The sequence below is a fragment of the Lutra lutra genome, chromosome 13, assembly GCF_902655055.1.
Source record: "Lutra lutra chromosome 13, mLutLut1.2, whole genome shotgun sequence".
NCBI lineage: Eukaryota > Metazoa > Chordata > Mammalia > Carnivora > Mustelidae > Lutra > Lutra lutra.
Genome location: NC_062290.1, coordinates 3,265,551 through 3,292,479, shown reverse-complemented (window position 1 = coordinate 3,292,479; position 26,929 = coordinate 3,265,551). Strand labels below are relative to the sequence as shown.

General features: G+C 47.4%; 1 protein-coding gene across 4 annotated transcripts in view; it reads right to left on the bottom strand.

Moving 5' to 3' along the window:
* LOC125083880 (uncharacterized) overlaps positions 1–26,929 on the bottom strand; it is a 64,520-nt gene that overhangs the window by 6,808 nt on the left and 30,783 nt on the right. For 2 of the 4 annotated variants that reach the window (XM_047700871.1, XM_047700870.1), the window contains exons 3-6: positions 25,556–25,723; positions 8,111–8,221; positions 3,533–3,650; positions 2,054–2,204 (exon numbers count right to left, since the gene is read on the bottom strand). In XM_047700871.1, the coding sequence (XP_047556827.1) occupies positions 2,054–2,204; positions 3,533–3,650; positions 8,111–8,221; positions 25,556–25,723 (548 nt within the window). Of the gene's footprint in view, positions 1–2,053; positions 2,205–3,532; positions 3,651–8,110; positions 8,222–11,953; positions 12,154–25,555; positions 25,724–26,929 lie in introns of all 4 variants that reach the window. The other 2 variants (XR_007122397.1, XR_007122398.1) reach the window with 2 other exon arrangements.

Below are 26,929 nucleotides of genomic sequence, written 5' to 3'. Positions count from 1 at the left end.
AGATGGGTTGGTGATTCAGACAGCTGAGCCTAAGTCTGGATGCCATTTGTCACCCCATGTCCCTGTTCCTGTTCCTTTCTTGTCTGTCTTCTCCCTCTTTTTTTTTTTTTTTTTTGCATCAGTGGCTTCTTAGTTCTGTCAGGGATTATTTTAAAATGTCCAGATAAAAATTGCATGGGCCTGCTATGTATTTGTTTATGGCTTGTGGCTCACTGGAAAGGAGCTAGATCGTGCACACTCTGACCAGCACACAGCACCCCCAAGTTCATCAGTGCATTGGTAGGACCCTCGAAAGCCTCGTCCTCCTTGTGCATCAGGTTCATGCCTCCACATGTACACACCAAATAGGTCATAGCCATTAAATGCAAAGAAAACAGAACTCCATTCTTAAAAATTGTTGTGGAACAAGCTCTAGCTTTGATTTTGGGTTGGATACTGAGCTGTTTGGAGCTATTGATGGTTGAAAGGCCAATCCTTTCCTATGAAGGGCACAGCAGGTGCTGCAACCTATTGTTCATGATGCACAGTAACTACCAACCAGGACTGGTTGAATTAGTGACCCAGGGTGTTTGTCAGCTGAGAGCCTACGATGGTTGTATAATATTTGGCAAATGTGTTAGAGAAACGGAGGTAAATGGCTCTGCTCTTGCTGGTGGCGCATCCGATCACAGACAGAAAACTGTGGCGCCCGGTGATGATGGAAGTAGACACTGGGTTTTCTTTTCCTTGAGCAGAATTTGGCCAAGGATTCAGTACAACAAGAAAACGGAGTTTTATGCTTACGAAGAAGGCATATTGCAGTCAAGATACAGATTGTTCACATTTTTATCAGGCTTGAACTGGGACAGTGACGTGTGGTCTGGATAGTTCAGGCTGGGGCTGCGTGTGTGGCCTTAACAGTAATGGGGTTTGGGGCTGGGGGGCTCAGACGGTGAAGCGTCTGCCTTCGGCTCAGGTCATGGTCCCAGGGTTCAGGGATCGAGCCCCATGTCGGGCTCCTTGCTCAGCAGGGAGCCTGCTTCTCCCTCTTCTCCCCACGCTTGCTCTCTCTCACTCTCTTTCTCGCTCTCTTAAATAAATAAATAAAATCTTCAAACAAAACAAAACAGTGATTGGAATTGTATTCGTGAAAGATCATTCCAGGAGCGGCCTGGGGTTTCAGCCCTGTTGCCAAATGGGGAGATGTCGCCATCATGATGTGGACACTCCATGCTGCTCGCTCTGGGACCTGATGTCACTTGGGTTTATGAAGACCACTTCCGACAAGGCCAGCACGACTGCCGTGTGCTGATTTCCGCCCTGGGATTCAGCACTTAGACCAACACGCGGACAGCCCCGATGTGGTTCCAGGTGCGGGGCAGTGGGCCGGCCCGAGCAAGGCCCACGTGCAGGCGCTGCCAGAGGCGGGAGAGCAGGCAGCGGGTAAAGGTGACATATAGGACAGAAAGCAGGGAAGGCTTTGATAGGGCTTGATACCAGGGAGTGACTCCACTGGTTTACGAGGTTTTCGGGTCATAATTATTAATGACCGATCAGAGGAGCTTCGGTTACTCATGAGATAGCCCCTAATCCCAGCTACCATGATCCCTTGCTCAAGTTCCCCAAAAGAGAAATGTGGGAATTAACTTCCAAATATTATGCTCTAAAATCATATGATGTCACCGTGGATGTGGTTAAAAGGCGCAGCGCCCACATCACCCACCATCAGTTTGGCAGTTGCTCTGTGCCTGCACTGGGGGCTAAGCTGTGCACGCCCCCCCCCCCCGGGACCCCGCCTCACGGAGCCCTCCCTGCTCCTGCCCGGAGCTCAGGCCTCGAGCCAGTCCAGGGCTCGGGCATGCCGAGACCCGGGCAGCAGAATTGCCCAAGAAGGACACCGGCGACGTCCTCTGTGTGGGCTGCTGTCTTCAGATGACATGACAATGGAAAGCCGTATTGGGCTTCTCCAGAGAAAAGAACCAACACTGTGTGTGCGTGTCTGGACACAAAACGAGAGAGGGAGGAAAGCTGGGAGAGCCTGAGCGGGAGAGATTTATTTGAGGAAGTGGCTCACACGACTGGGGAGGCTGGTTTCAAATCTGCAGGGTGGGCCGGCGGGCTGGAGACCCAGGGAAGACTTCGTGCTGCAGTCCTGAGTCTGAAGGCCGTCTGGAGGCGGATCTCCCTCTTCCTCCGGGGAACTGTAGTCTTAAGACCTAAACTGACTGACATTACAGGGGTCATCCGCTTTAACGTCTGATAATTTGAACGTTAATCTCATTTACCAAATACTTCACAGAAATCCCCGGAATAATGCTCGACCAAATATGGGGGCCTGCGGCCGGCCACGTCCACACAAGAAAGTGACCGGCGCGCCGACAGAGCGTGCGCGATGAAGCGAGGCCGCAGCAGCGCCCTCGGAGGGGTCTGGAGGGGAGGAGGCCCGTGCCCGGCTGTGTGCCCCGCAGCACTCGAGGAGAGAGGCATGAGGGAGGCCAGGAACATCAGGCCAGGAACATCAGGCAGGTAGGCAGGCACCCGGGGAACGAGGCCGGCAGCATGAGGTCGTTCTGACCACAGGTGGGAGCTGCTGAAGGAAGAGCGGGAGGCGTGGAGGGCCGGGGCTACTCCGGAGGGCTTCCAGGTTCACGCTGTGTGCACCTTGCTGAATAGAGAGGGCCCGGAGCTAGCCTCCCAGGGGGCAGAGTGCTGTCAGGCGCCTACGAGCTTCCTTACCCTCTCACCCCCGAAGGATGTGTTAGCCATGGCCAGTTCCCTAACCAGCACTTCTGGACATGTTTGTGTTACGCAAACAGCCCTGTTTTCCATCCTAGGTGGCACTGCATCGCCTCATTCTGCATCACAACATAGAGACCCCAACAAAGGCAAGTTTCCGACCAGAACACAACTGGCGGGCACTCCTAGCGTCCAGGAGGTCGGCCCCTCCTTCATATGATGACTGATGCAAACCTTTCCAGGAACTTCGACCGTGTTTTCTTTGGACCCAGCTTGTAAGTGGTCACCACTGGGCGCTTGGCGCAGCGCGAGACGGCTGACGTCTGGCTACCACAAAAGGCACACAGCTTAGCAATGAGCCCAAAGCCAAAGGTTTACGGGGAGTCCCCTCAAGGATTCTAAAGTGGTCCTTTCAGGGTCCTTAAGAGAGAAGCCTCGGGAAGCGGCGTGAGCGTGAGCACGTGTGCAGTCTCTCGGGCTTCTCTCACCAGGAATCCGGCGGGCTCTAAGAGGCTGCTATTTGTAGCTCCTTTGACAAAACCATCTCAGGGCGGCTTGGTTAGAAGAAGTACTTGAGAGGAACAAAGCACGCGGTTCAGCGAGTGGATGAGGGAGGCCGCGGGCTCTGCCGCAGGCTCCCGGAGCTTCCCTGAGGGGCCGGGGCCTCTCCCTGGGGGGCTGCCAAGGGGCCGAGGCCACTTGCTGGGGACCGAGAGGACCAGACACTGGGCAAGACTGCCTCTTCTCTGCTACCAGAGAGGCCCGCCCAACGGCCTGACAGGCTGCTCTGAAACAGCAAAAACAAGAGGACACCAACCTGTCGATCGCCCGCAGTTCTGGGGCGTTCCTGTGCCCTTCCCCCACACCTCCTCGCTGTGGCTGGAGCCCCAGGAGAGGCCTTCCCTTGTCTTCTGAATCCCCTTGTCTTCTGAATCCTGAAGGAGAGAAGGATGAGGCCTCACACGTCCAGCTCAGGCCCCATCACACCGGCGCCTTCTCCGGGTTCCATGAAAGGCTGAGGGCTGTGCTCGGGGCTGTGCTCAAAATTCAGGAGAGGTTTGGGGTTTTTCCCCCTCTACAAGCAGGCACTTGCTAGCAGAAGCTAGCTGTGTAAATGGGAAATTGAGGTACATGTTAGAATTTTCCTGTTTTAGGACATAGGAAGAAAGATAAACGAGCAGGATAAGTCGGAGAAGTGGGCCCACATCCTGTGCGTAACGTCATCTCACTCTGGACCTGACAGAAACAAACACGTGCATCTCCTTAGAAATTTACTTTGTATAGAAATTTGATTTTGGGGAGCAACTGAGTCCAGGTGCCTCAGGACGTAGCTGCACCTGTTTCTGGGTCTGAGGACAGACATGGGAGTACAGGGAAGCCCCGGAGTCAGGGCCCTGATGCACGGGGCTGCCGAGCGTGTCGCCGCACACCCACTGTGTGTGGGGGGCCTGCGCTGCCCGCCTTCTCAGTCTGGGTCTGAGTGTGTGCAGGCCGGCGAGGAGCAGACACAGCCCAGAGTAGCCCGTGTGAGCACAGGCGTGGGCACCGCCGAAGCCAAAACAGCCCTGGACAAGGGGAAACAGGAAGGAATGACTCTGCAGACCTACTGCAGTGGGAAGAGAGGCGAGAACTCAATCTGGACTCAGCTCCTCTGAGACAAAGGACGGGGTTCTTCAAGTGCTGGCTCACGGCGGCTCAAGACTGCCTGTGTTTGCGCTGGCTTTGCCCAAAGGAAAAGCGGACTTCTCCCGTCTTGGCGACGGCCAGGAGCTGTCCAGCGTGGAAGCTGGGCGCCCACCCTCACAGACTGGGAGATGGCATGCTACCTTCTGCGGCATTTCATTTCAGAGAGTTGGCTCCCAGGTCCTCAAGAAGAACATTCCTGTGATGTAACACTGGCAAGAGGCTTTAAAAAAGATTTACATACATCTCACAGGGGCAGAGAAAGAATTTACAATGATCAGTTGTCTAGAGAAAATGCTAGTATTAGTCTGGGTAGTCCAGAGAAACAGAACCAGGAGAATTTATTTATAGAAAGAGATTTATTATAGGAGCTGACTCACCCAGTTACAGAAGCTGAGCGGTACCAAGATTGCAGTCGGCAAGCTGGAGGCCAGGACAGCCCCAGTAAAGGCGGGGGCCCCGGGTCTTGCTGCTCTCTGCCTGCACCTACACCTCTCGACCTTCCTGTGGGGCCTCTCGAGGCAGTACCTCCTCCAGGTTCTGTGAGTAATAAACTTCTCTATTTCACCTTCTCAGTGGTCTGTTGTGGAACCACACTCACTGTCCAGCACCCAGGGCTGCAGGTGCGGAGGTTAATTTAGCATGACCTCTGTCTTGGGCATGGATGCATCGTCTTCCCTGTGTCCTCACGTGGTCATCCCTCTACGCATGCCCATGTTCTGATCTCCTCTGCTTATAGGGACACCCGTTGCACTGGATTAGGGCCCAGCCTGAGACTTCATTTTTAACTCAGCCACCTCTGTAAAGACTCCATCTCCAAACATGGTCACATGCTGAGGTCCTAGAATTGGGGCTTCAACATAAGGACTTTTGGGGGGCAAAACTCAACCCATTGTTCCCAGTCCTCAAGGGCATCAGGAACGTGATGTGTTGGGGCTTCATATCACCTCATGTGGTTCTCACGGTCAGACAATGTAGGGGGTATTCATATCTTAAAGAAACTTATATGAAATGGGCAGAAGATGTGGAGAGACACTTTTCCAAAGAAGACACCTAGATAGCCAACAGACACATGAAAAGGTGCTCAACATCCCTCATCATCACGGAGATGCAAATCAAAATCACCATGAGATACCACCCCAGACTAGTCAGAATGGCAAGCTGGTGCAGCCACTCTGCAAAACAGTACGGAGGTTCCTCAAAAAGTTAAAAAGAGAGCTGCTCTGTGATCCAGCCACTGCACTACTGGGTGTTTATCCAAAGGATACAAACAGTGATTCAAAGGGGGCATGTGCACCCCAATGTTTATAGCAGCGATGTCCAATAGCGAATTATGGAAAGAGCCCAGATGTCCATCGACACATGAATGGATAAAGAAGATGTGTTATATGCACACACACACACACACGCGCGTACACGGACACACACACACTGGACTATTATGCAGCCATCAAAAAGAATGAAATCTTGCCATTTGCAATGACATGGTTGGAACTGAAGGATATTATGCTACGTGAAATGAGCCAGTCAGAGAAAGACAATTATCATATGATCTCACTCAGATGTGGAATTTAGGAAACAAAACAGATGAACATAGGGGAAGAGAGGGAAAAATAAAGTAAGATTAAAAAAAGAGAAAAAAGCAAACCATAAGAGACTCTTAACAACAAAGAAGAAACTGAGAGTTGATGAGCTACCAGTTCTCTTTAGAAAAATGTCTCTTTCAGGGTGCCTGGGTGGCTCAGTGGGTTAAAGCATCTGCCTTCGGCTCAGGTCATGATGTCAGGGTCCTGGGATGGAGCCCCGAGTCTGGCTCTCTGCTCAGCAGGGAGCCTGCTTGCCCCTCCTGCTCTGCCTCTCTGCCTACTTGTGATCTCTGTCTATCAAATAAATAAATAAAATCTTTAAAAAAAAATAAGAAAGAAAAATGTCTCTTTCTACTTTGGGCAGCCAGTTGTTTTCTGAGATTTGCAAAATAGAATCCTGACTTCTGCTTCCTGTGGCCACAACAACATGTGTTCTTCTGTCTTCAGAGTGATATTTGGAAATGAATTTCTCTTATGAAGGAAATTTATTCGACATAGAGAAACTCCTGAAATTGACTCATTCCATTTCCTTCTATTAAGAAATTCCAGAAAATTAAATTTGACAATTTTATTTAAAAATTGCATACATATTATAATCCCATGTTTGTAATTTTGTTTTCCTATTCTTCTGTCTACAAATTAGGCATGCATAGAAAGTCATTCTCTGGGTGCTGCCTTGTGTTGCTTTGAGCTGACTGGAGTCGGGATTGTATGTACATTCATGGGGGGGTTTTCTGTATCACTTTTTTAAAAAATAAGAATTATTTATTGTATGAAAAACAATAATATTTTAAAAAGCATATTCTCAAAAAAATTTGACAACGTGAAAGAAAGTGGATTACAAAGCTGCATATCATGACATTGTGCAATCGTCCCTAGTGATTTTTGAGAATTGAGATTATAGGTGATTTTTTCATAGCTTTTTTTGGATATGCTAAGTATTTAAAATGAATGTGGATTACTCCTCTGTACTAGGGTTCTCTAGAGAAACAGGGTTGACAGAACATACAGAGATTTATTATAAGGAGTTGGCTCACGTGACTGGAGTCCGGGAAGTCCCTGACCTGCCGTGGTCATGCTGGAGACCTGGGAGCTGGGGTTGTGGGTTCTGTCTGCTTTGGCTCCGAAAGGCAGCAGAAGGGGGTGCCCCAGCTCAGAGACAGTCAGGCAGAGGATGCCTCCCTTCTTGGCTTTGTGCTCTACTCAGGCACAAATGGATGAGGCCATCTGCCTTACTCAGTCTGTTGATTTAAATGTTTATCTCATGCAGAAAACACCCAGAATCATACTTAACCGAGTATCCAGACACCCAGTAGAGATGACACATAAAATTAACCATCACACTCCTTACAGTGAAAAAATAAATGATCAAGGCCACTGAGGGAAGAAACAAAGGGTGATCTTTGAGAAGGAGCAGAAAAATCCAGAGGCTGCTTATTGGCACAGTTCTACACGGGGAGCAAGCCTGTGGAACCCCAGCATGAGAAGCTGACGTTGGGACCTTCTCCGGGGCATTGGTAAACACTCTGCAGTCAAATGCTCTACCACTGAGCTGACCCCTCTCATTGGTAAACACTCTGGATGACCTCACTCCTTCGTGCTGCATGGAGGGTATCTGGTATCAGGGGTGAGAACTTTGGGCCCAGGAGCTGCTGCTTCAATTACCATAGCTCTGCTCAGGGAGGGTCCTGTGAACCTGGTACTGTGCCATAGCTCACTCCTCCTCCTCACCCCTGCAAGGAGGGGTGTTATTACTCTTTATAGACGGGGAAGGTGAAGGGCAGAGAGGCCATGTAACCCATCCAACACTATGCAGCAGGCAAAGGAGAGGAGAGATTTGAACCCAAGAGGAAAATATGGATGGACTCTGGGGTAGCTGAGTGCTTGCTTCTGGATCTGGAGCTCCATTCCTCTGTTTCTCTTAGATTCTGGGCAAGAGGCAGCAGAATTTTTTTTTTAATTGGTCATATTTATTGCCCCTCCATACACATATACAACACAATGCATTTATATATACTCGAATGCACTTGAAATATTAGTTCCCAGCTAATTAACATAAAGTTGATTTTAAAAGGTGCAAAAATTTGAGTTTAAGCTGTGACCAGGGGAGGAATGAATTATACTACCTGGGGCTGCTGTCCTACAGAAGGACTGTCTCTGCTCCAGAAGAGATCTCCAGGGCATCTGGTCTTCCAGAGAGCTGAATCTTTGGCACAATTCACATTTTTGCACATTTCCTAGAAACAAACCATCTATTAGATTTTGTAACACCACCGCTTTCTTTCCTATGGGAACCCTTGGAGATTCCCCATACGTAGAATGAAATTAAAACAATCTATCCTATCTCACCAGATGTTTTACCATCATGTCTGGTCTCAGTAACATTTCGAGGACAACAGACATTCGGGCTGAGTGGGATGCATTTTAAACAGTGCGGCAACATGGGCTCTCATTCACCCCAAGACTAGATATTTGTTAGTCAGACGGAAGGTTTTCAGATTTCTAGACAAATGGAAAATTTGATATTTTTTCTTGAGCACATCCTCACTCCTGGCCTTCTTCTTACTGCTGGCACACTGAGAAGGTTGTAAGCAATTCTGTACGTGTAGCTGGCCGTACGCCCCTGGGGCTTTAGTGGCCCTCCTATGATAGATAACTCACTTCCTGGAAAGAGCCCTCTGTCTTCCTGCTAGAAAAACTTGCTTGTGACAAGTTGTTTATGACAATTTCAAATTTTGGTGCTAAGGATGAACGTTTTGAGATTCAAGTCTTTTTTCTTCTAAACAGTTACCTTGGCTGGGACTTCAAAGTCCATCTTGAAACTACAGGCTAAGAGACAGAGTCGCTTCTCTGTAGGCCGGACTCTGCTCCTCCGGGGCAGGAAACGAGGATGGAACAAACGGAAACAAATACAAACCGGCCAATGTCACATGGGACAGTCACTTTGGCCGAAAGCAATAATACACTGATAAGACTTTTGGCAATTTCAGTGACATTCTCTTCTTAATTTCAGAAATATCCAAAGTAATAGAAACAAGATGATTGAGGGCACCAGAGGAAGGCCCTTTGGGTCATTATCAAAGCAGCTATGGATACTGCATTTTATTGGATACACTTAGACATGACTTGATTAGTGACCATTTTTGAAGTCACATTTAAAAGTCTTAAATGTAATTTTTTAAAGATTTTTTAAAGATTTTAAGATTTAAGATTTTAAGGTTTTTAAGATTTTATTCATTTGTCAGAGAGTGAGAGAGAGCGCGCACACAAAAGGGGAGTGCCAGGCTGAGGGAGAAGCAGACTCCCCGCTGAGCAAGGAGCCTGACATGGGACTTGATTCCAGGACCCACTTAACCAACTGATCCACCAGACGCCCCTTTAAATGTAATTTGATCAAGACCTTTAGCAGCAGATTCAAAGAAATAAAAGTCATAGAAACTTAGAAAGATACTTGAAATGCAATAGCGTAATATAATCTGGATCCACTAGTTTGCTAAATGTAAACCATTCCATATAATAAAATCTTAAATATTTCTTTTAAAAATGAAAGAAAGAGGGCACCTGGGTGGCTCAGTGGGTTAAGTCTCTGCCTTCGGCTCAGGTCATGATCTCAGGGTCCTGGTATCGAGCCCCACATTGGGCTTTCTGCTCATCAGGGATCCTGCTTCCCCCTCTCTCTCTGCCTGCCCCTCTGCCTACTTGTGATCTCTCTCTTTGTGTCAAATAAATAAAATCTTTAAAAATAAAAAGGAAAGAAAGAATGTTTCATGTCACTAATCACTATAAATATATGAGGGGATTCTTTGGAATTTTTTATTGAGGTTAGTTTTCCTTTTGATGTTACGAATCTCTTAAAAGATCAAACACACACATGGACACACGTGGGACACACGTAAGAACATAATACATCATTTTCAACATCTTTTCTGCCACAAAAATAACAACTATGACTTTATCTAGGCATGTGTGGGAAATTTCCTAAAGGCAGGAATTTAACCATTACTGTTTGAGTTTCCATGTTAGTTATTTCCAAAACTCCAAATTATAAATAAGTAATACACTTAATGAGTTTTTCCATCTTTAAACCTTAATTTGTTTTGTGATGATTTTCCACTAGGAAAAATGAAGGTTTGGCTGAGTTGTATTCCCCTCTCTTTCCTCTAGATTGCTGTGGATACATTATTGTAGCCAGCTCTCCTGTGGGTTCATGATTTAGCTTTAAATGGTGTGCTTGAACGTGAATTTCCTGCTGAGTTACTTTAGATGGGAGTAACTGTTGAGAGAGGTGGGTTTCCAAACCCTGCCCTTCCCTCTTTTTCCCCACTTTATGCATCCCACATTCTTCCAGCTAGATACGCATTTATTTTTTCAATGATAGATTTTTTTTCATTTTTAACAGTTGGTATGGTTTACATAACTGTAACACTCCCCCACTGTCAAACCACAACTCATTGATGTTTATAAGTCTAGTGCTGGGTGAGCTCCCCCAGTTCAGTTTCAGGACATTCCCAACACCCAGTGAGCACTTACTCTATTTCATCAAAGTTAATGTCATGGAGTCTGGTTCCCCGGCCATATATGCATTTTCTGGTTTCATCTGAAGTCGGGTCGATACACAACACGTAGACATGATTATGACAGCGTGGGAAGAGACCCAGTGGAGACTCATGACTATTCACATAATTCACGCAACAATAAATCATTACTGAGTCTCCCTGTGCCAGGTGCTGTTTTAAACACCAGCGATGAGATGGTGAGTAGAGTGTACCTGGAGCCTTTCTTCATGGAGTGGGAACTCTGGTGAAGCTATTGACATCATAAAGTACTGACCCAAATACATGCATATCCATTAGCTTCTGCCCGCGAATGGTGGCTTCAAACCACAACCACCTGGTTATTGCTCGTCTGGTTACTGAGTCATCTGGGCTGGCCGTCCAGGCGGGGCCAGCTTGGTTGGTCCCTACACCTGTGGTCAGTTAGAGGGTGGTGTGGAAGTCAGCTGATGCAGATGGCCTCATGTCACACAGGGTCCCCTCCGCTATATTCTGTTGGTCAAAGAGTCAGAAGCCTGCCCAGATAGAAAGTGGGGGACATAGACCATACCACTGAATGGAAGGGCCCCCATGTAAGAAGCCTACCTGACCCGAAGCAGCCATGCTGGGAGGAAGCCCAAGCCTCACAGAAAGCCATGTACAGGAGCTCAGGCCTGGATGAGCTTCACTGGATGAGTGAGGAAAGAAGCCCCTGGTCTTCTTTTGGTCCTCTTAGTGGGGGTTCTGGACTCTGTGGAGCAGATAAGCCATGCTCTTGGGGCTCTGTCTAAATTCCTGACTGCAGAATCCAAAGGGCATAATAAAGTAGATGTTGTTTTATAATACTCATTTTCACAGCAATCCATAACTGGGGCAAGGAGAAAGATGACACAGGTATTGGGTAACTCACAGAGAAGATGGTGTATGTTTGCGATGCTGTCTCTTTCCATTAAAAATGTTTCCGTGGGACATCAAGAATGAATGTGAGAAACCAGGAGCTCTTCTGTGTTTTGCATTTGCATGGCACAGGACCAGAGCATTATCCAAAGCTGTGAACGGAGTACCTCCACCCAGCTAGAGATGAGTAGAAATGATGGCCATGGAGCAACTGTGGGTGGGACATACCCAGAACGGTGGGGGCATGAGGCCACTGGGCCTAGTCTGCCTTGGGAAAGATATTCATACAGGTTTCTAGATCAGAAAGCTCTGAGTTCAGGACAAAGAAAAGAGTACTTTATGGAAAACTACAGAAGTTGATTTTTTTTTCTGGAATATTTACTCTTCATTTGTCCTTCCAAATGAGTAAAGAAGAATTCTAAGGACTATTCATTGGATTAATTTTGTTCTTTGGAAATTCAGTGGTGAGTTTCTAGGGGAATGAAAGGTACATGCCTGAAAGGGCTTTACTCCCGTTAAAAAGTGCAATTAGAAGATTACCCAGGATGCTCTGTCCTGTGTTTTCCCTGTGGCTTTCATTACGGCTGTTCCTTCCACAGCAGGCTCCATGATTATACAAATGTCTTCGCCTTTCAAGTGTTCCATTACTCATTTGTTACTCACTGGAGCACCTACGGCCTATTCAGCGGTGGAGCCAGCTTGCTCAGTGCATTTATTTTTGACTTGGGTTTTCTGTGTTTCTGGGAAAGATGAAGAAGAGGAAGATGGCATTTAAGTGGTGGCTCTCAGACTGGGGTCTTATTCTTTATCGCCCACATGTATGAGCCCACGCACTGTGCAATCCTTGATTGCCTGGTTGCACTTGCTTGCAAATTGTAAGCCCTGTCACCGAAGCAATCTTGCCTACTTGAAATATCTCATTTACCGTCCCTGCTTTGTGGGCCGTGGTCTCCCATCCTCCGAGTCTCACTGCCCCTGGCACCATTCACTTCCATTTACCCATTCTGTCACACGCAGCTTAGCAAAACCATCTCAGCATCCCCATTTCCAATCACAAATGTTGCTTTGATAGAACTAAAAAAGATTATACAGAACTTTTGGCTGTGTGCCTTCAGAGATATGGATAAGGGGAAATGATTCAGTGACATGAAATGGATAAAAATGATAGATTCTTTTGACAAACAGCAGCTAATAACAACTTTCAAATGGCAAATTAATCATTTGGGTCTTTTAACTGCCATTTAGAAGAGTTCAGAAATTCGAATGCCTGTGAGAGTAAGGGGACAGTATACTTGTGTGTGGGGCAGGCTGGGGTGTACAAGACATCTACAGTTACACTACATCTTACTAAATTAAACTTTCATCTAGAGAAAACTGCACATTGACATATGGTTGTAGGAAAGAATACAGAGACATCATAAGCACCCAACACCCAACTTCCCCAGAGGGTAATGACTTCCAAAACTACAAGATGATGTCACAACCAGGACACTGACATGGACACAGTCAAGACACAGAATTTCCATCACCACAAGACCCCCTCAGGTGACCTCTGTCCCCCCATGCCATCCCTAACCTGGGTAACCATTCCTCTTCACTAGTCTGGTCTCCATCTCCAGAATTTTGACAGTTCAAGAATGACATATAAATGGAATCATGTGGTATTGTTAAAAAGAGAAAAACAGGGGCACTTGGCTGTCGCAAGTCAGTAGAGCAGGTGATTCTTGATTTCAGGGTCATGAGTTCGAGCCCCATAGAGACTGCACATAGAGATTACTTTAAAAAAGAGAAAGAGGAAACAGCCAAAATGGAGTCACTTGAGATAAGTTCATGTCAGCATACCAAGAGTTAATATCTAACCTAATTACGGTTTCAGCCTCTCCCAGGACTGTAATCTTAACCAGTCAGTCTGGGATTACCTGGTCAGCACTAGGGAGGCCATCTGCCTGACGGACCTTTGGCCTTCCCCCAGAGGAAGGTGGCCTGGTCTAAAACAACCCACTCTTTGCTGGCAACATCTTTGTCCTGCCCCCTCTGCCTGTAAAAGTCTTCTGTTTTGTACCATGTGTGAAACAGGTCTCCTTCCTATCTGCTAGATAGGAAGCTACCCAGTTCACAGATCACTGAATGAAGCCAGTAACATCCTGAAAATACACTCAGGTGACAGGGCTCTTGGGCAGCTCAGCAGGTGGGGCCTCTGCCTTCAGCTCAGGTCATGATCTCAGGGTTCTGGGATCAAGACCCACCTCAGGCTCTCTGCTCAGCGGGAAGACTACTCCCCGCCGCCCCGCCTCTGCCTGCCTCTCTGCCTACTTGTGATCTCTCTCTCTCTGCCAAATAAATAAATAAAATCTTTTTTAAAAAAGGATTTAAAAATATTTACTCAGGTGAATTGCTTTTTAACAGTAATCTTTTGGAATTGAATCTTTTACTTTTTAGAACGCCCTTGTAATCTGTTGCATGTATAAAGTTATTTTGCTTGCTGAGTAGAATTCCATGGTGTGGAGATACCAGAGTCTGTGTGACCATTCACCCACAGAAGGACATCTGGGGTGTTTATAGTTTTTGGCTCCTACAAATAAAGCTGCGCTGAACGTTTGCATGTAGGTTTTTGTGTGAACATTAGCTTCCATTTCTGAGGGATAAGTGTCCAAGTTTTTCTTTCTTGGTCATACAGTGATTGTGTGTTTAGTTCTGTAAAAACTGCCATGCTGTTTTCCAGAGTGACCACACAAACTCACATTCCCTCCAGTATGCCGGAGTGATTCAGTTTCTCTGCATCTTCACCAGCATTTGATATTGTCAGTATTCTGTATTTCAGCCGCTCTGTTAGGTCTGTAGCGATACCCCACATGGTTTTAATTTGCACTTGCCTCACGGCTAACGGTGTTAGGCATCTTCTCCTGGGCTTACCTGCGGTCTTGTTCTCATCCTCAGGACATGTCTGCTCTATGTTCTAATTACACCATATTTTAAAACACAGGACAGAGGAGTGCAGCAGGTCCTGGCTGGCAGAGAGCCTGCTACAGGGATGATCACCTCACAGAGACTAAAAGCCATGGCTCCTGTTTAAGGATTTCACAGTGTCCCAGTGCACTCACTTTAATAATCACAGACACACACCCTGAAAGAAAAGTAGGGTTTTTTGCCAACAGCAGGTGGACTCTGAAACCTAAGAGCAGGATCCCTTGTAGCCAACAAACAGAAGAAACATCTGCCCTGACCACGGTGTCCCCATGTCCTCCCTGCTGTAAATGGACAAGGAGGCAGCTGGGAGCTGGAGGCGGTGCAGAGGGACGTGTGGGGGAGGGCAGCGCTCAGAACCCCAGGTTCCTTCCCTTCCTCCCTGGTACTGAAACTTCCACTTCCATCCACAGAGGCTGCTCAAGCAAGAGTTTCTTGCTTTGGGCCCCAAATCTGCATTCTCAGTGAGTATGCAGGTCATTCTTAATCCGCTCCTAAATTTGGGAAACAACTCCTTCTATTGTCCCTCTGTCACAGGTTGGATTCCCAGCGAGCTGTGTGAGCTGGCCTCCAGCAAGGGTGTGGCTTGGAGCCGTTTAGCTCCTGCGGGGGTCCTCTGTGTCTGGGGTTAGAGGCCGCCAGCCTCAAGTCCGCCCCCACTGCCTCGGAGCATGTCCCGTTGAACTACTGACGAGCATTCACAGAACAGGGGACACAGGTGTGTTCTTACTTGTCCTTGGCCAGTTTGTTTCACGTAATCTCACTTTCTGCTTCCTACTTCCCCAGCTTACACACGTTTTGTGAGCACAAATTCTTTGGGGGGAAAGGGTGTAACAGGCTTTGTTAACACTAGAAATTGCGAGTTACCTAAGAAAGCAATTCTAAAATAATTCATGTGAGATATTCCCAAATATCCTAATCAGGAATCCTTCTGCCCCATGTATTAGGAAAAGATTCTCAAAAGAAAGATGAACAGTTTCCTGAAGTCCCGTCTGGCCAAAAGCACCTATAAAAGCTGCTTCACCTAGATGAATGCTACACTGTTGTCCACTTCAAGCAGCTTTAATCATGTCCACTCAGCAAAAATCTCACTAAAGGGGCGCCTGGGTGGATCAGTGGGTTAAAGTCTCTGCCTTCAGCTCAGGTCGTGATCCCAGGGTCCTGGGATCTAGCCCCGCATCAGGCTCTCTGCTCAGCAGGCAGCCTGCTTCCTCTCTGCCTACTTGTGATCTCTGTCAAATAAATAAATAAAATCTTAAAGAAAAAAAATCTCACTAAAATTGCTGATGTCAATTACACATCAAAATAATATTCTGGTATATTGAGTTAAATAGAATATGGTATTAAAATTAAGCTCCCCTGTTTCTTTTTAGCTTAATAATGTAGTAACTAGAAAATCTAGAAATGCGGATGTGATTTGTTCCCCTTCCCCTGGACGCGGGGCGGCCCCTCCTCACAGAGCTTTTTGCCAGAGGTCACCTCTGCCTGACCTGTGGGACCTCCCACCCTGCGGGATTTCTGTTCACACTCTGGTCTTACCCGACTTCATGTTTGTCATTTTTTGTCTATTCTCCTTAAGTGAAAATGCGGGGAAGGCAGGGACTGAGAGTAGGGTGTGGTTCCTGTGACCGCCTAGCAAACAACTCTATCACAGACAACGGAGTCCAACTGCTGACCCAATGCTATATTTTGTAAACAGTTAATTAAACAGAGATTAGTTTTGAAATGCACATTTTTTCTTCCTTTTTTCAAATCTCAGATTGTTTCATAAGCCCTTGAAGGCCTGTAGCGCTGACCAGGCCCTCGAGGCTAACGATACATTTCTATTTTAATGATCTTTTCGCTGCTCGGGTTCTTTGTGCCTTATGGATGTAAGCAACCTGACCCATGGTCAAGGATGGAAATCAGGTCTCTATTTTAAAACTATATTTTTAAACCCGAAAGGTGGCAGTGGGTGAGAATCTGGGGGTTTCTCTGCACCTTGGTGCAGGGTGTGCCAGGAGGAACACTCCCAGCCCAGTGATGCCAATATTCTCTTAAACTCTATGCATTCAAGTTTTACCATGTCACGTCGATTCTTTGGTTTGTTGGATGTAGCAAACATTCTAAAAAGCAAAAAAAAACCACCACTCAAAAAAAAAAATCCAAGAAACAAACTGAACAGCAGAGTAATAGGAATGTGAGTCAGTAATTCCAACTCAGCCCTCTGGGCGGGGCACACCAGGCACCCACGGTGGGGGCAGGGGGCGGGTTACATCCAGTATGTGGCGCAGGTCCCTGCCACGATTATTAGCCTCTCGTGTCTTGAGGACGCCGGTTATAATGTCCACATCCTCCACTAGCTGCTGTCACTCTGGACCTCGCCCCATTCCCAAGAAAACATTGCTTAACCATCAGCCAAGTGGACAATCCCAACAGTGTCAATGTCCTGTGAATTGAAACCTGCCCATTCTAAAAGACTTTGTCCCAGTTTTATTAAGGTACGACTGGCGTACAGCACAGCGACTTGACTTAAAATATTGTGAAACGCTCTCCACTGTCAGTTTGGTGGGCACCCATCATTTCAAACAGATTCCCAGGAGATCTCTTCCCTTCGGAGCTGCTCCCTGTACCAACCTCCCCGTGCACCATGTGGCTGTGGTGGCTCTGGTCCGCGTGCATCTCACACCCTAGCTCCTGTCTTCTCACTGGAAGCTTGTACCTTTTGACCACTTTCCTCCAATCCCTTCTTCCCCCACCGTCCCTGCGTCTGGGAACCACAAATCTGATCTCTTTTTCTATGACATTAGGTGTTTTTATTCTTTCTTTCTTTCTTTTTCTTCAAATTCCACATACAAATGAGATCACATAGTATTTGTTTCTCACTGACTGTCTTATTTCACTTGGCATCATGCCCTCCAGTTCCATCCATGTTGTTGCAAATGACAGGATTTCCTTTTTTATGGCTGAGTAATATTCCACGTACATGTATGCCCTGCCTTCTTTATCCATTCCGCTACGGATGGGCAAGGATGCTGCTTCCGCAGCCTCACTGCTGTAAATAATGCTGCGGTGAACACAGGGGTGCAGGTGTCTCTTCCACAGAGCATTTTCCAAACCTTTCCACTTTAATTGGGGTTTTGACCCTCCTGTGCAGTGTTGTGTTTTCACGTACATGGTGGATATGCGCCCACCCTCCAAATCCCAGAGCATGTCTAAGAACCTTCAGTCTTTACAGACTGTGAAATTCAAATCCATCTTGGGAAGGTACCCCTGCCTCTTAATTTCACAACTGTCCCTTTCATGTGGTTCCGATTTCTCCCTCTTTTCCAAATATCTTTGATAAATTTATACATATCTTCATAGCCGGCCATCTACAATATTATGGTAACAGGCAAGGGGTGACCTAAGGAAGAAATGAATACTTTGTTCTGTCACAGACTGGCACACCTTCCATGGAGGGCCAGATGGTAAACATGTGTGGTTTGCAAGCCTCTGTCCCAGCTCCTCAGTCTGCTACGGGAACAGGAAGGCAGCCACAGACCATCTGTAAATGGGAGAGTGTGGCTGTGTTCCAATAAAACTTTATTTTGGATATGTGTTACAGACACAATTTGAATTTCCTATAACTTTCACATGTCACTAAATAGTGGTCTTCTTTTCTCCACCCCCGCCCAACCATTTAAAAATGTGAAAACTATTCTTAGCTCGAAGGCTGCCCAAAAGGGGACTGTGGGCCTAATTTGCTACCTCCTGCTATAAATTGTCAATGATCATGGTCAATAATTATCATGAATAGTTTTGGTGCTGTTAACAGTACCAAGCAATTGCAGTGACTAAATGACTTTTTTTTTTTTTTTTTTTTTTTTTGGTCAGAGAGAGAGAGGGAGAAAGCAAGCACAGGTAGACAGAGTGGTAGCCAGAGGCAGAGGGAGAAGCAGGCTTCCTGCCGAGCAAGGAGCCTGATGTGGGACTCGATCCCAGGACGCCGGGATCATGACCTGAGCCGAAGGCAGCCGCTTAACCAACTGAGCCACCCAGGCATCCCCTAAATGACTTTTAAAAGGGCTTCTAGGCACCTGGGTGGCTTAGTCAGTTGGGCCTCAGACTCTTGATTTCAGCTCAGGTCATGATCTTGGGGTCTCAGGATCAGGCCTCATGTCACACTCGCCACTCAGTGGGAGGAGGCCGCAACTCAAGAAAATTTTTTCTCAACAAAGCCAGACAAATGGAAAATGGAAATTGGATTTAAAAATCTGTTTCCTCCTATTCTAATTCTATCCATCGGCTGCTTGCTTCCCTGTTTTGCTTCCACCAGCAGCCCTGGATCCAGCACCTCACCGTGAACACCTGGAACAATGGGACACCCTTTCCTCTTCTGTCCCTCATGCTGCGGCACGCTCACTCTTTCTCTGCACCAGCCCAGCCAGACCCCTCAAGCCTACACTCCCGCAGCATGAGGCTGCCACTAGCCTAAGGATAGGTCCCCCTACGCAGGACCCCCGATTTAATCCTGAACCACCGTGGGCTGTGTGTCCATTTCCTGTTTGTCCTCTTGCTCTCCGGTGTCCAGGTGACTGCTGTGTAGCCGACACAAGGTGAATTCTGAATCCTCCTGCACCTCTATTCCTGTATCTGTGAAATGGGGGAAACGGGGGTTTAGATGGGAAACCCCACAGGCACCCCAAGGAAGGGTGAGGAGTGTCAGCTCCTTCTCCTGACTCTGCCCACTGCTTTCAGCCTGAACCCGAGGGTGTAAGACTGACTCATCCTGACCAACAGAAAGCAAGTACCCTTTCTTCTCTTTCTGGTCACACCTCAGACACACGGCTGCTCTCCACTCAGGGCATCATCCCATTTCCCCTCATGCAACTTATTTTCTCCCTAATGCAACTTATTTTTCTAATAAGTTTACACATTTAGAATTAAGAGAACTGTAGTTTGTCAGTTTGGCTTATCTTAGGAGAACTAAATGTGTAATAAATTCATTTTGAAAGAAACAAGTCTGGAGGAACTGTTTTGTACTGATGTTAACAGTTCAATGGGAAAAATAAAAGCTCTTTAGACAAATAAAAGGTGGGGAGAGCTCCAGAAACTATGGTCATTATTTAAAAGAAGTTCCTTATTTCTGGCACTATTACGGATACCGAAGTTTATCTTGATGAGCTTGTAAGAGATGAATCCACGCTTTGTGTATACTCACTCAGGCACAACAGTTTTCAATATTGTGACCAATGACTTGAAATGAATTAAGCTATGACTATAATTTGCAATGAAATATGTGACAGCTTTTTTCAAAGACAATGAGGGCCTCCATGTCATATGAATTCCTCCTTCTGGGATATCTAGTTCTGAAGGAGACACTTATGTTGGAGTGTGACCTGGAAAACAAAACATCTAGGAACTTTCCTCCTTGGAGAAAATGTTTTCTTATGGAAAATGAAATAGAGAGTGTTCTGGGGGTATTGGTGCAGGGCTAATTCTGAATATTCTGTCATTTTCATCAGTGTTGAAGGCTTGACCCCACTCTGATGCCAAAGAAGGTGCGTGCTGGCTACTCAGACAGTGTTCTTCTGGGAACTGGCTCACTGGTAGGGTCTTCACTCCAGGGTAGCATCCATAGTTAACTCAAGTTAACCAAACTCTCAAGAGACTGATGTATAAACCAAAATGCCAGTTTATTATTTTCTAGTGAGGAAAGCACAGAAGCTCGGTTCTTCTCTTCAACACATTCTCCCTTCAATACTGACAGCCAGTCATTCTTTGGAGACTGTTTTTGATGGAAATTAGGTGTGTGTAAGATGCTTGGATGGCATCTCGCCAGGTGGAAGCCTCAGGACACAGCTCTGAATCAGAAGCTGAGCTCCCGTCCTGTGGCGGCCGATGCAGCCACCATTCCTGCATGAGGGCCTCCAGGGCCTGCCCACAGGACAGCTTCTCTCCGCAAGTGGCTGGAACGCTGGCAAGTCCTGACTTTGTCGGGCCTGTGGTCTACGGTACTCACAGCTGTTTCTCTCGGACGAATACTGACTCTTCAGACAAGATGCAACATACGTGGTGTGATTCCAGCTTCCCCGAGCGACAAGCGCCATGGGTCCAAGCCATTGGCTCCTCCGCCACGGGATTCATTCCACTTGACCACACCTGGACATTCCCAAATCTCTCCAGCTCTACAGTGGCAGGTGATGCCTGAGGGTGGTTGAAATGCCACTTTGAGAAGGACTCATTTCTCAGCTGTGTGGAAAATTGATCTTATTTAGCTGTACCGTCACTTGTATTCTGAAGCCGGCTCTTATCAGGGAATTTGTCAGTTTATTCTTGCTATATTGTTGGGTATTTTGCAGTTTTGTTTCGGGGACATAATATCATCAGTTTGAAAATAGATCCTCGGGGCGCCTGGGTGGCTCAGTGGGTTAAAGCCTCTGCCTTCGGCTCAGGTCATGATCTCAGGGTCCTGGGATCGAGCCCCGCATCAGGCTCTCTGCTCCGCAGGGAGCCTGCTTCCTCCTCTCTCTCTGCCTACTTGTGATCTGTCAAATAAATAAATAAATAGATAAATAAGTAGATCCTCACAGGGAATGTCTGTACTGAGCTGGAGCTAAATTAGGGAGGGTACAAAAGTGGGAGTGGGAGAGAGAGGAAACCAGCACGTGCGTACTTGGCCGTCGGCAAACTTGGGTAAAGCAGGTTACACAGTTGGAAACGTTTCTGTTCCAAGCCGCAGACTGTCCATGCCTGTGAGACTTAAGCTGATGCCCAGGGCCTGTTCAGCCGGGGTGAGGCTGCGCCGGCTTCCTGCAGTCCTGCAGTCCTGGATTCCCATTAGTGTCCCCTGATTCCCGCCCCCCGCCCCCCGCCCCCCCCCCAAAGCACCAGCAGGGCCCAGCTTACCCTCTGAGGCACACGATACGGGGCAAGATGCTGGATTTTTGAATTTTTATAAATCCTGGCAATGGCCTTCCTTCTTTCCCTCCCTTCCTACCCCCTACCCCTTCTGTGACAAGGCTGTTCTGCTGATCTGCACCAGCTGACATCATGGACGTCTGCATCCGTCGAGGCTCATCCCACAGCTCACATGTTGGCTGCTTTCTGCCACGTGGCTTCTTTGGCACAGTGAGCTGTGGCTCTCACTGACGTGCTGGCAACTTTCTCCAAGAAGTTCAAGGTAAAGAAACGCAAAACTCCACGCCGCATTCCTCCAGGAGCCACATGCACTGTTGGAAATGCTTTCTGTTGACCTGCCTCCCTTTCTTAGACTGGGGAGGTTAGACAAGGGCCGGCCTGGAGAAGCAGCACCATTCAGACCAGTGGTGCCCAGTGCCTTTGCCTTTTATGAAGTAGGTGCCACTCCCAGAAGGAAGGGCTCCCCACCCTGGGCCCACATTTCTTGGGGCCCCAGGGACACAGTTTGGCAAGGGTGGGCAGCTCCAGGAGCCAGAAGAAATAGAAAATGCCTCATCTTGCACCAAATCACTCCACTTTGACTCATTCCCTCATCTTTCCTTTGGACCCTTAGTGGCATTACTTCGAAATGGATTCTAAAATGAGGACTGCATGGAGGGCGCTATCAGGTGGGGATGGGGACGGGGCTACCTCCTCACCCATCCCTCACCCCACTCCCTGCCCATGCCGCTCAGATGCATCCAGAATGCCTTGCCTCCAAAATCAGCTCAGAAGCAGCATATTTTAATTCCAAATTCCATCTGAAAACTCATAGAACACAGATTTGTTTTTGACAAGAACAACTCACAATATGCTTGAAGGCAAGATTCCCTTCATCGAGACTGTCCCAAGAGCACCTGGAAAGGGAAGCGTTGTTACGCTTTGTTAACTGTTAAATTAAAGCAGTCCACTTGAATTTAATGGCCATAAATTTCAAGTAATATCTGCCAAAACCAGAAAATTATGCTTCAAAATAATTAATTTTGTAACTTTTGTCTCCATGAACTTGACTGCTTGACAGCTATTTTGATGTCACGTGAATTTCGTCACCATCGAACAGAAGTAGCATTCCTTGGTCAATGTCAGTTAATACCACCCTTGAAGAGAAAATCTCGAGGCCAGCACATGACAATTTTATGACAATTGGGACATTTTGATATATTGCAACACTCCTATAAAGAATGAAGTGGCAGAAGCCACACTATCATTGGGATTCCTCAGAGAACAGAGTCGGAAGGGAGACTTACAGGCAGGATCTTTGAGGTTCCCTCTTGGGAGCCAGCCACTTTGTGACGGCATGAGGGCAGCGGCCTGGCAGGGTAAAGGTGGCTGTGATGTGGGCGCAGCAGCAGCCTCAGTGGGCTCAGTTCTGAGCAGGCACAGCTTTTCTGAGGATCTGCTATGAGGTCAGGGGTCCAGGACTTGCACCCTGCAGGGAAGGCAGGTGATCTTGGATGAAGCGATGTCCTTTCCTGAGGGCAGTTCCCAAGGAGGGACCCGTCTAGGAGCTGTTGGCAACAGGTACTCCCAGCAGCCGGGGGGAGAGCCAGGTCGGGGGAGATCCAGGAGTACACCAGCATCCACCAAAGCAGTTATTTTATTTTAATTTATTATCACTTTGGCGGGGGGCGGGGGGGCAGAGGGAGAGAATCGTAAGCAGACTCTACCCAAGTCCACGCCCCACATGGGGCTCAATCTCATGAGCCTGAGACTGTGACCGAAGCCATCCAGGCACCCCACCATCAGAGCCGTTATTAAACTGCTTCTTTTCTCCTCTTCTTGAATATGGATCCTAACAAGAGGAAAGGGAAAGCGGGTAGTCCGCCAAGACCAGGAGGTCCGTGTGGGGCTCCAGTGTCTTGCTGGTGAGGACTTGGGAAGCGTCTGTCGTCACCACCGGACCCCCTGCCCGAGGGCCTTTTCTGAATTGTACCCGATGCTTACACTGAGTCACCCGAACAGATCCTCTCGCACATTCTCAAAACGGCAGTCTTACTCGTGGTCCGGCTGAGTCCAGACTAAGCGGCCACGACTTCAGCAGTGTGTTGCCGTCTCTCTCTGCCGTGCTCTGGGAGACCTGAGTGCACATGTTTCCCTGGGCAAGATGCTTCCGACGGAACGAGTGACGTCCCGAACCAGCGACTGCCAGGGAGACCGCGGGCGCCGTGGTGTTGGCGACTTGGAACTCCCACAGACTGCGCTGCTGTAACCTCACTGAAATTGAGTCTCAGCGACTACTTAATGACTTCCTAAATGCTTTTGGGGGTTTTCTGGTTCTCAGAGGGTTTTTTTTGAAGGTAAAAGTTTTAAATTTCAGCTTTCTTGAGGAACAACTGATAAAAGTATAAGCTATTTAGCGCGCACATCAGGGCAAACTGATCTATGTGTGGCGAGAGGATTTGCTCCATCTAGTTAAACATATGTATCACCTCACATCTTTTTTTTTTTTGAGCACATTTAAGTCCTACTATAGTAAATTTCAAGGGCACAATACAGTATTAGCAACTAAAGTCACTACATTTTACCTTAGATTCTCAAATCTTATTCATCTTTTTTTTTTTTTTTAAGATTTTACTTATTTATTTGACAGACAGAGGTCACAAGTAGGCAGAGAGGCAGGCAGAGAGAGAGAGGGAAGGAGAATCCCTGCTGAGCAGAGAGCCCGATGTGGGGCTCCATCCTGGGACCCTGAGATCATGACCTGAGCCGAAGGCAGAGGCTTTAACCCACTGAGCCACCCCGGCGCCCCTCAAACCTTATTCATCCTATAGCTGAAGTATCTACCCTTTTAACAAACTCTCCCTATTTCCTCCTCTGCCCCCAGCCCCAGACAACCCCATTCTACTCTGTTTCTGCAAGTTTGAACTTTTTTTTTAAAAGATTCCATGCATAAGTGACACCAGGCAGAATTTATCTTTCTGTCTGACGTATTTCATAATGCCGTCCGAGTCCGTCCATGCTGTTGCAAGCAGCAGGATTTCCTTCTTTCTCACGGCTCAGTAACATTCCATTATACACGTGTACCACACCTTCTTTGTCCGTTCACCCACCGATGGATACTGTACTTCTCTGTCCTATCGTGAATAATCCTGCAGTGAACACGGGGGCGCAGATCTCTCTTTGAGACACTGTTTCATTTCCTTCGGGTGTATTCCCAGGAACAGAATTGCTGGGTCATAGGGTGGTTATACTTTTCGTTTTTTTGAGGAACCTCCATACTGTTCTCCACAGCGTCTGCGCCAGCTTGCATTCCCTCCAGCTGCGCATGAGGGTTTCTCCACATCCTTGCCAACACTTACTTCTTGTCTTTTTGTTAATGGCCACGCTGACAGGTGTGAGGTGGCATCTCACTGGGGTTTGATTTGGATATCCCTGATGATGAGTGCTGTTGCGCATCTTTTCATGTACTTGCTGACCCTCTGTACGTCTTACTGGGAAAAATGTTTATTCAGGTCCTCTGCTCATTTTTTAATTGGATTTTTTTCTACTGGGTTGTATGAATTCTTCATGTATTTTGTATATAAACTCCTTAGATGACTTGCAAATATTTTCTCCCATTCCACAGGTTAACGTGTCATTTTACCAATGGTTTCCCTTGCTGTGCAGGAGCTCCATAGTTTGCTATAGTCCCACTTTTTATTCATTCATTCATTCATTCATTATTTTTCATTATTTTTAGAGAAGGAGGAGGAGGGGCAGAGGGAGAGGGAAAAAGAGAATCTGAAGCAGATGGCACACCCAAGCATAGAGCCTGGCGAAGGGCTTGATCTCACGACCCTGAGCTAAAATTAAGAGTTGGACCACTTAACCAACTGAGCCACCCAGGCACCCCACTATAGTCCCACTTTTAAAAAATTTTTGCTTTGCTTTTGGTGTCATGAAGGGAAAAAAATCTTAATTAAGAATGAAACAGATTCAGTTCAAAAAGTGAATTGCTATTAACATTTGTCTTCTCTCTTTATGTCAATAGCAAAAATATATTGGTCGTTGAACATGTTAATGTGCTGAATAAATCCTATAAAACAACATAATTTAATCAATGCCTCTAATGTTTTTTTTTAATGGTCTTCATTTATACTCCTTTGCACGTAAGGAATAACTTTAATCCTGAATTCTTGAAATATTCAAGTCACTTACTCAGTGAAAGAATATTTTATGAGAAGCTCTGCCTTTCTTATTTTTTCCTAATGCTTAGCTGAAATGGTGCCAGTAAACAAAGTATTTTCTCTAAATGTGCATGCCCCATTGAAAACTTACTGGAGAACTTTTTAGAACCTGGCACCCGTTACCCCAGACAGCATGGATCCAAACTTGCTGTGTCCCATGTCCCAGGACCCCCATCACCTCTCTTGCTGCCATGCTTCCTCGGCAGTCGATGTTGGCACCTGGGCTGGGCTTGCCTCTAGGGGAAATTCCTACAGCGACCTTGTAAAACAAAAAAATAATAGTGAGTCAAAGGCTCTACCTATGAAGCTACAGGAATCATGGAGGAGTGGGAGCAGAACCCTCGGGCAGGGGGTGCTCCAGGTTCACCCTGAGGCTCTGGCATTGTTCTGAGGACAAGGTCGCCTTCATTTCTCCAAAGCAGGTGGCCATCTGCCTGCCTCCAGGAGCCGAATGGTGAGTGGATGGACCTGGAAGGGCCTGGGCACACACACAGAGCTCATGACCATCCTGTAAAGTCATCGTTTCTCAGCCCAGGCAGCTCCTGCCATGCTGGAGGCTTGGAGCTACTGATTTTTCTGGAGAAGCCAGAATCTAGACATTTTTAATGTCAACATTCTCAAATTTTACATGTTAAAACTATTTACATCTTTGAAACCACAATGTGGCCCCCCCCCAAAAAAAAAAGGTATGAGGCTGTGTTTAGGCCCCAGGCTTCAGTGTTCATGCTTCTTGCAGCACTGTTGGCGCTGTGGCTGATGTGACACAGAAGGGAGGAGGCCCCGCCTGGGAGGCACCGCACGCCCCCTGCACGTCAGCAGGACTCAGGCAGGCATCCAACCCTGACGCACTGGGAACCCATGACACGGAGAGGACTCGAGCCATGCTGCCAGCCGGGCTCCTCACAGGACAGCTTGCTGTATGTGATTTCAGACAAACACACATGATTCATGCAGTGCAGTGATTCATCCAACACCCGTGCCGTAAAAATGTAAAGTGCAGAAGGTCCTGCAGTGGCCCTCAGAGACTCTGCAGCCAGGATGGGCAGCTCCAGCCAGGGCACCACACGCTTGCTTGCTGGGTCCCCTGCATCTACCATCGGTTTCTTGTGCTCCCACAGGCACTGAAGGCTCCTGTCGTGTGGTCCCATGGGGACAGGAGAAAGCCAGCAAGCATGTGGATGGCGTTCTGGTGATATGTGCACCAAGAGGGAAGCATTCTCGTCATCTTTCCCATGTGCGGTGCTGATGAGGACCTCCACAAATGGGAAGCCTCAGAAACGGGGGCCCCGCTTCCCAAACAGGATCCAGGGAGCGGAGAGGGCCTGCCCAGCAGCCACACTTCCCGAAACGGGGCCTGCTGGCTGCCAAGGTGCAGGAAGGTCAGAAGGTAGAAACCAGACTAATGGAGAAAACTGAGGCTCACCTCCTTGCACCCAGCAAAATTTACACTTTCTCAGCATTTCTA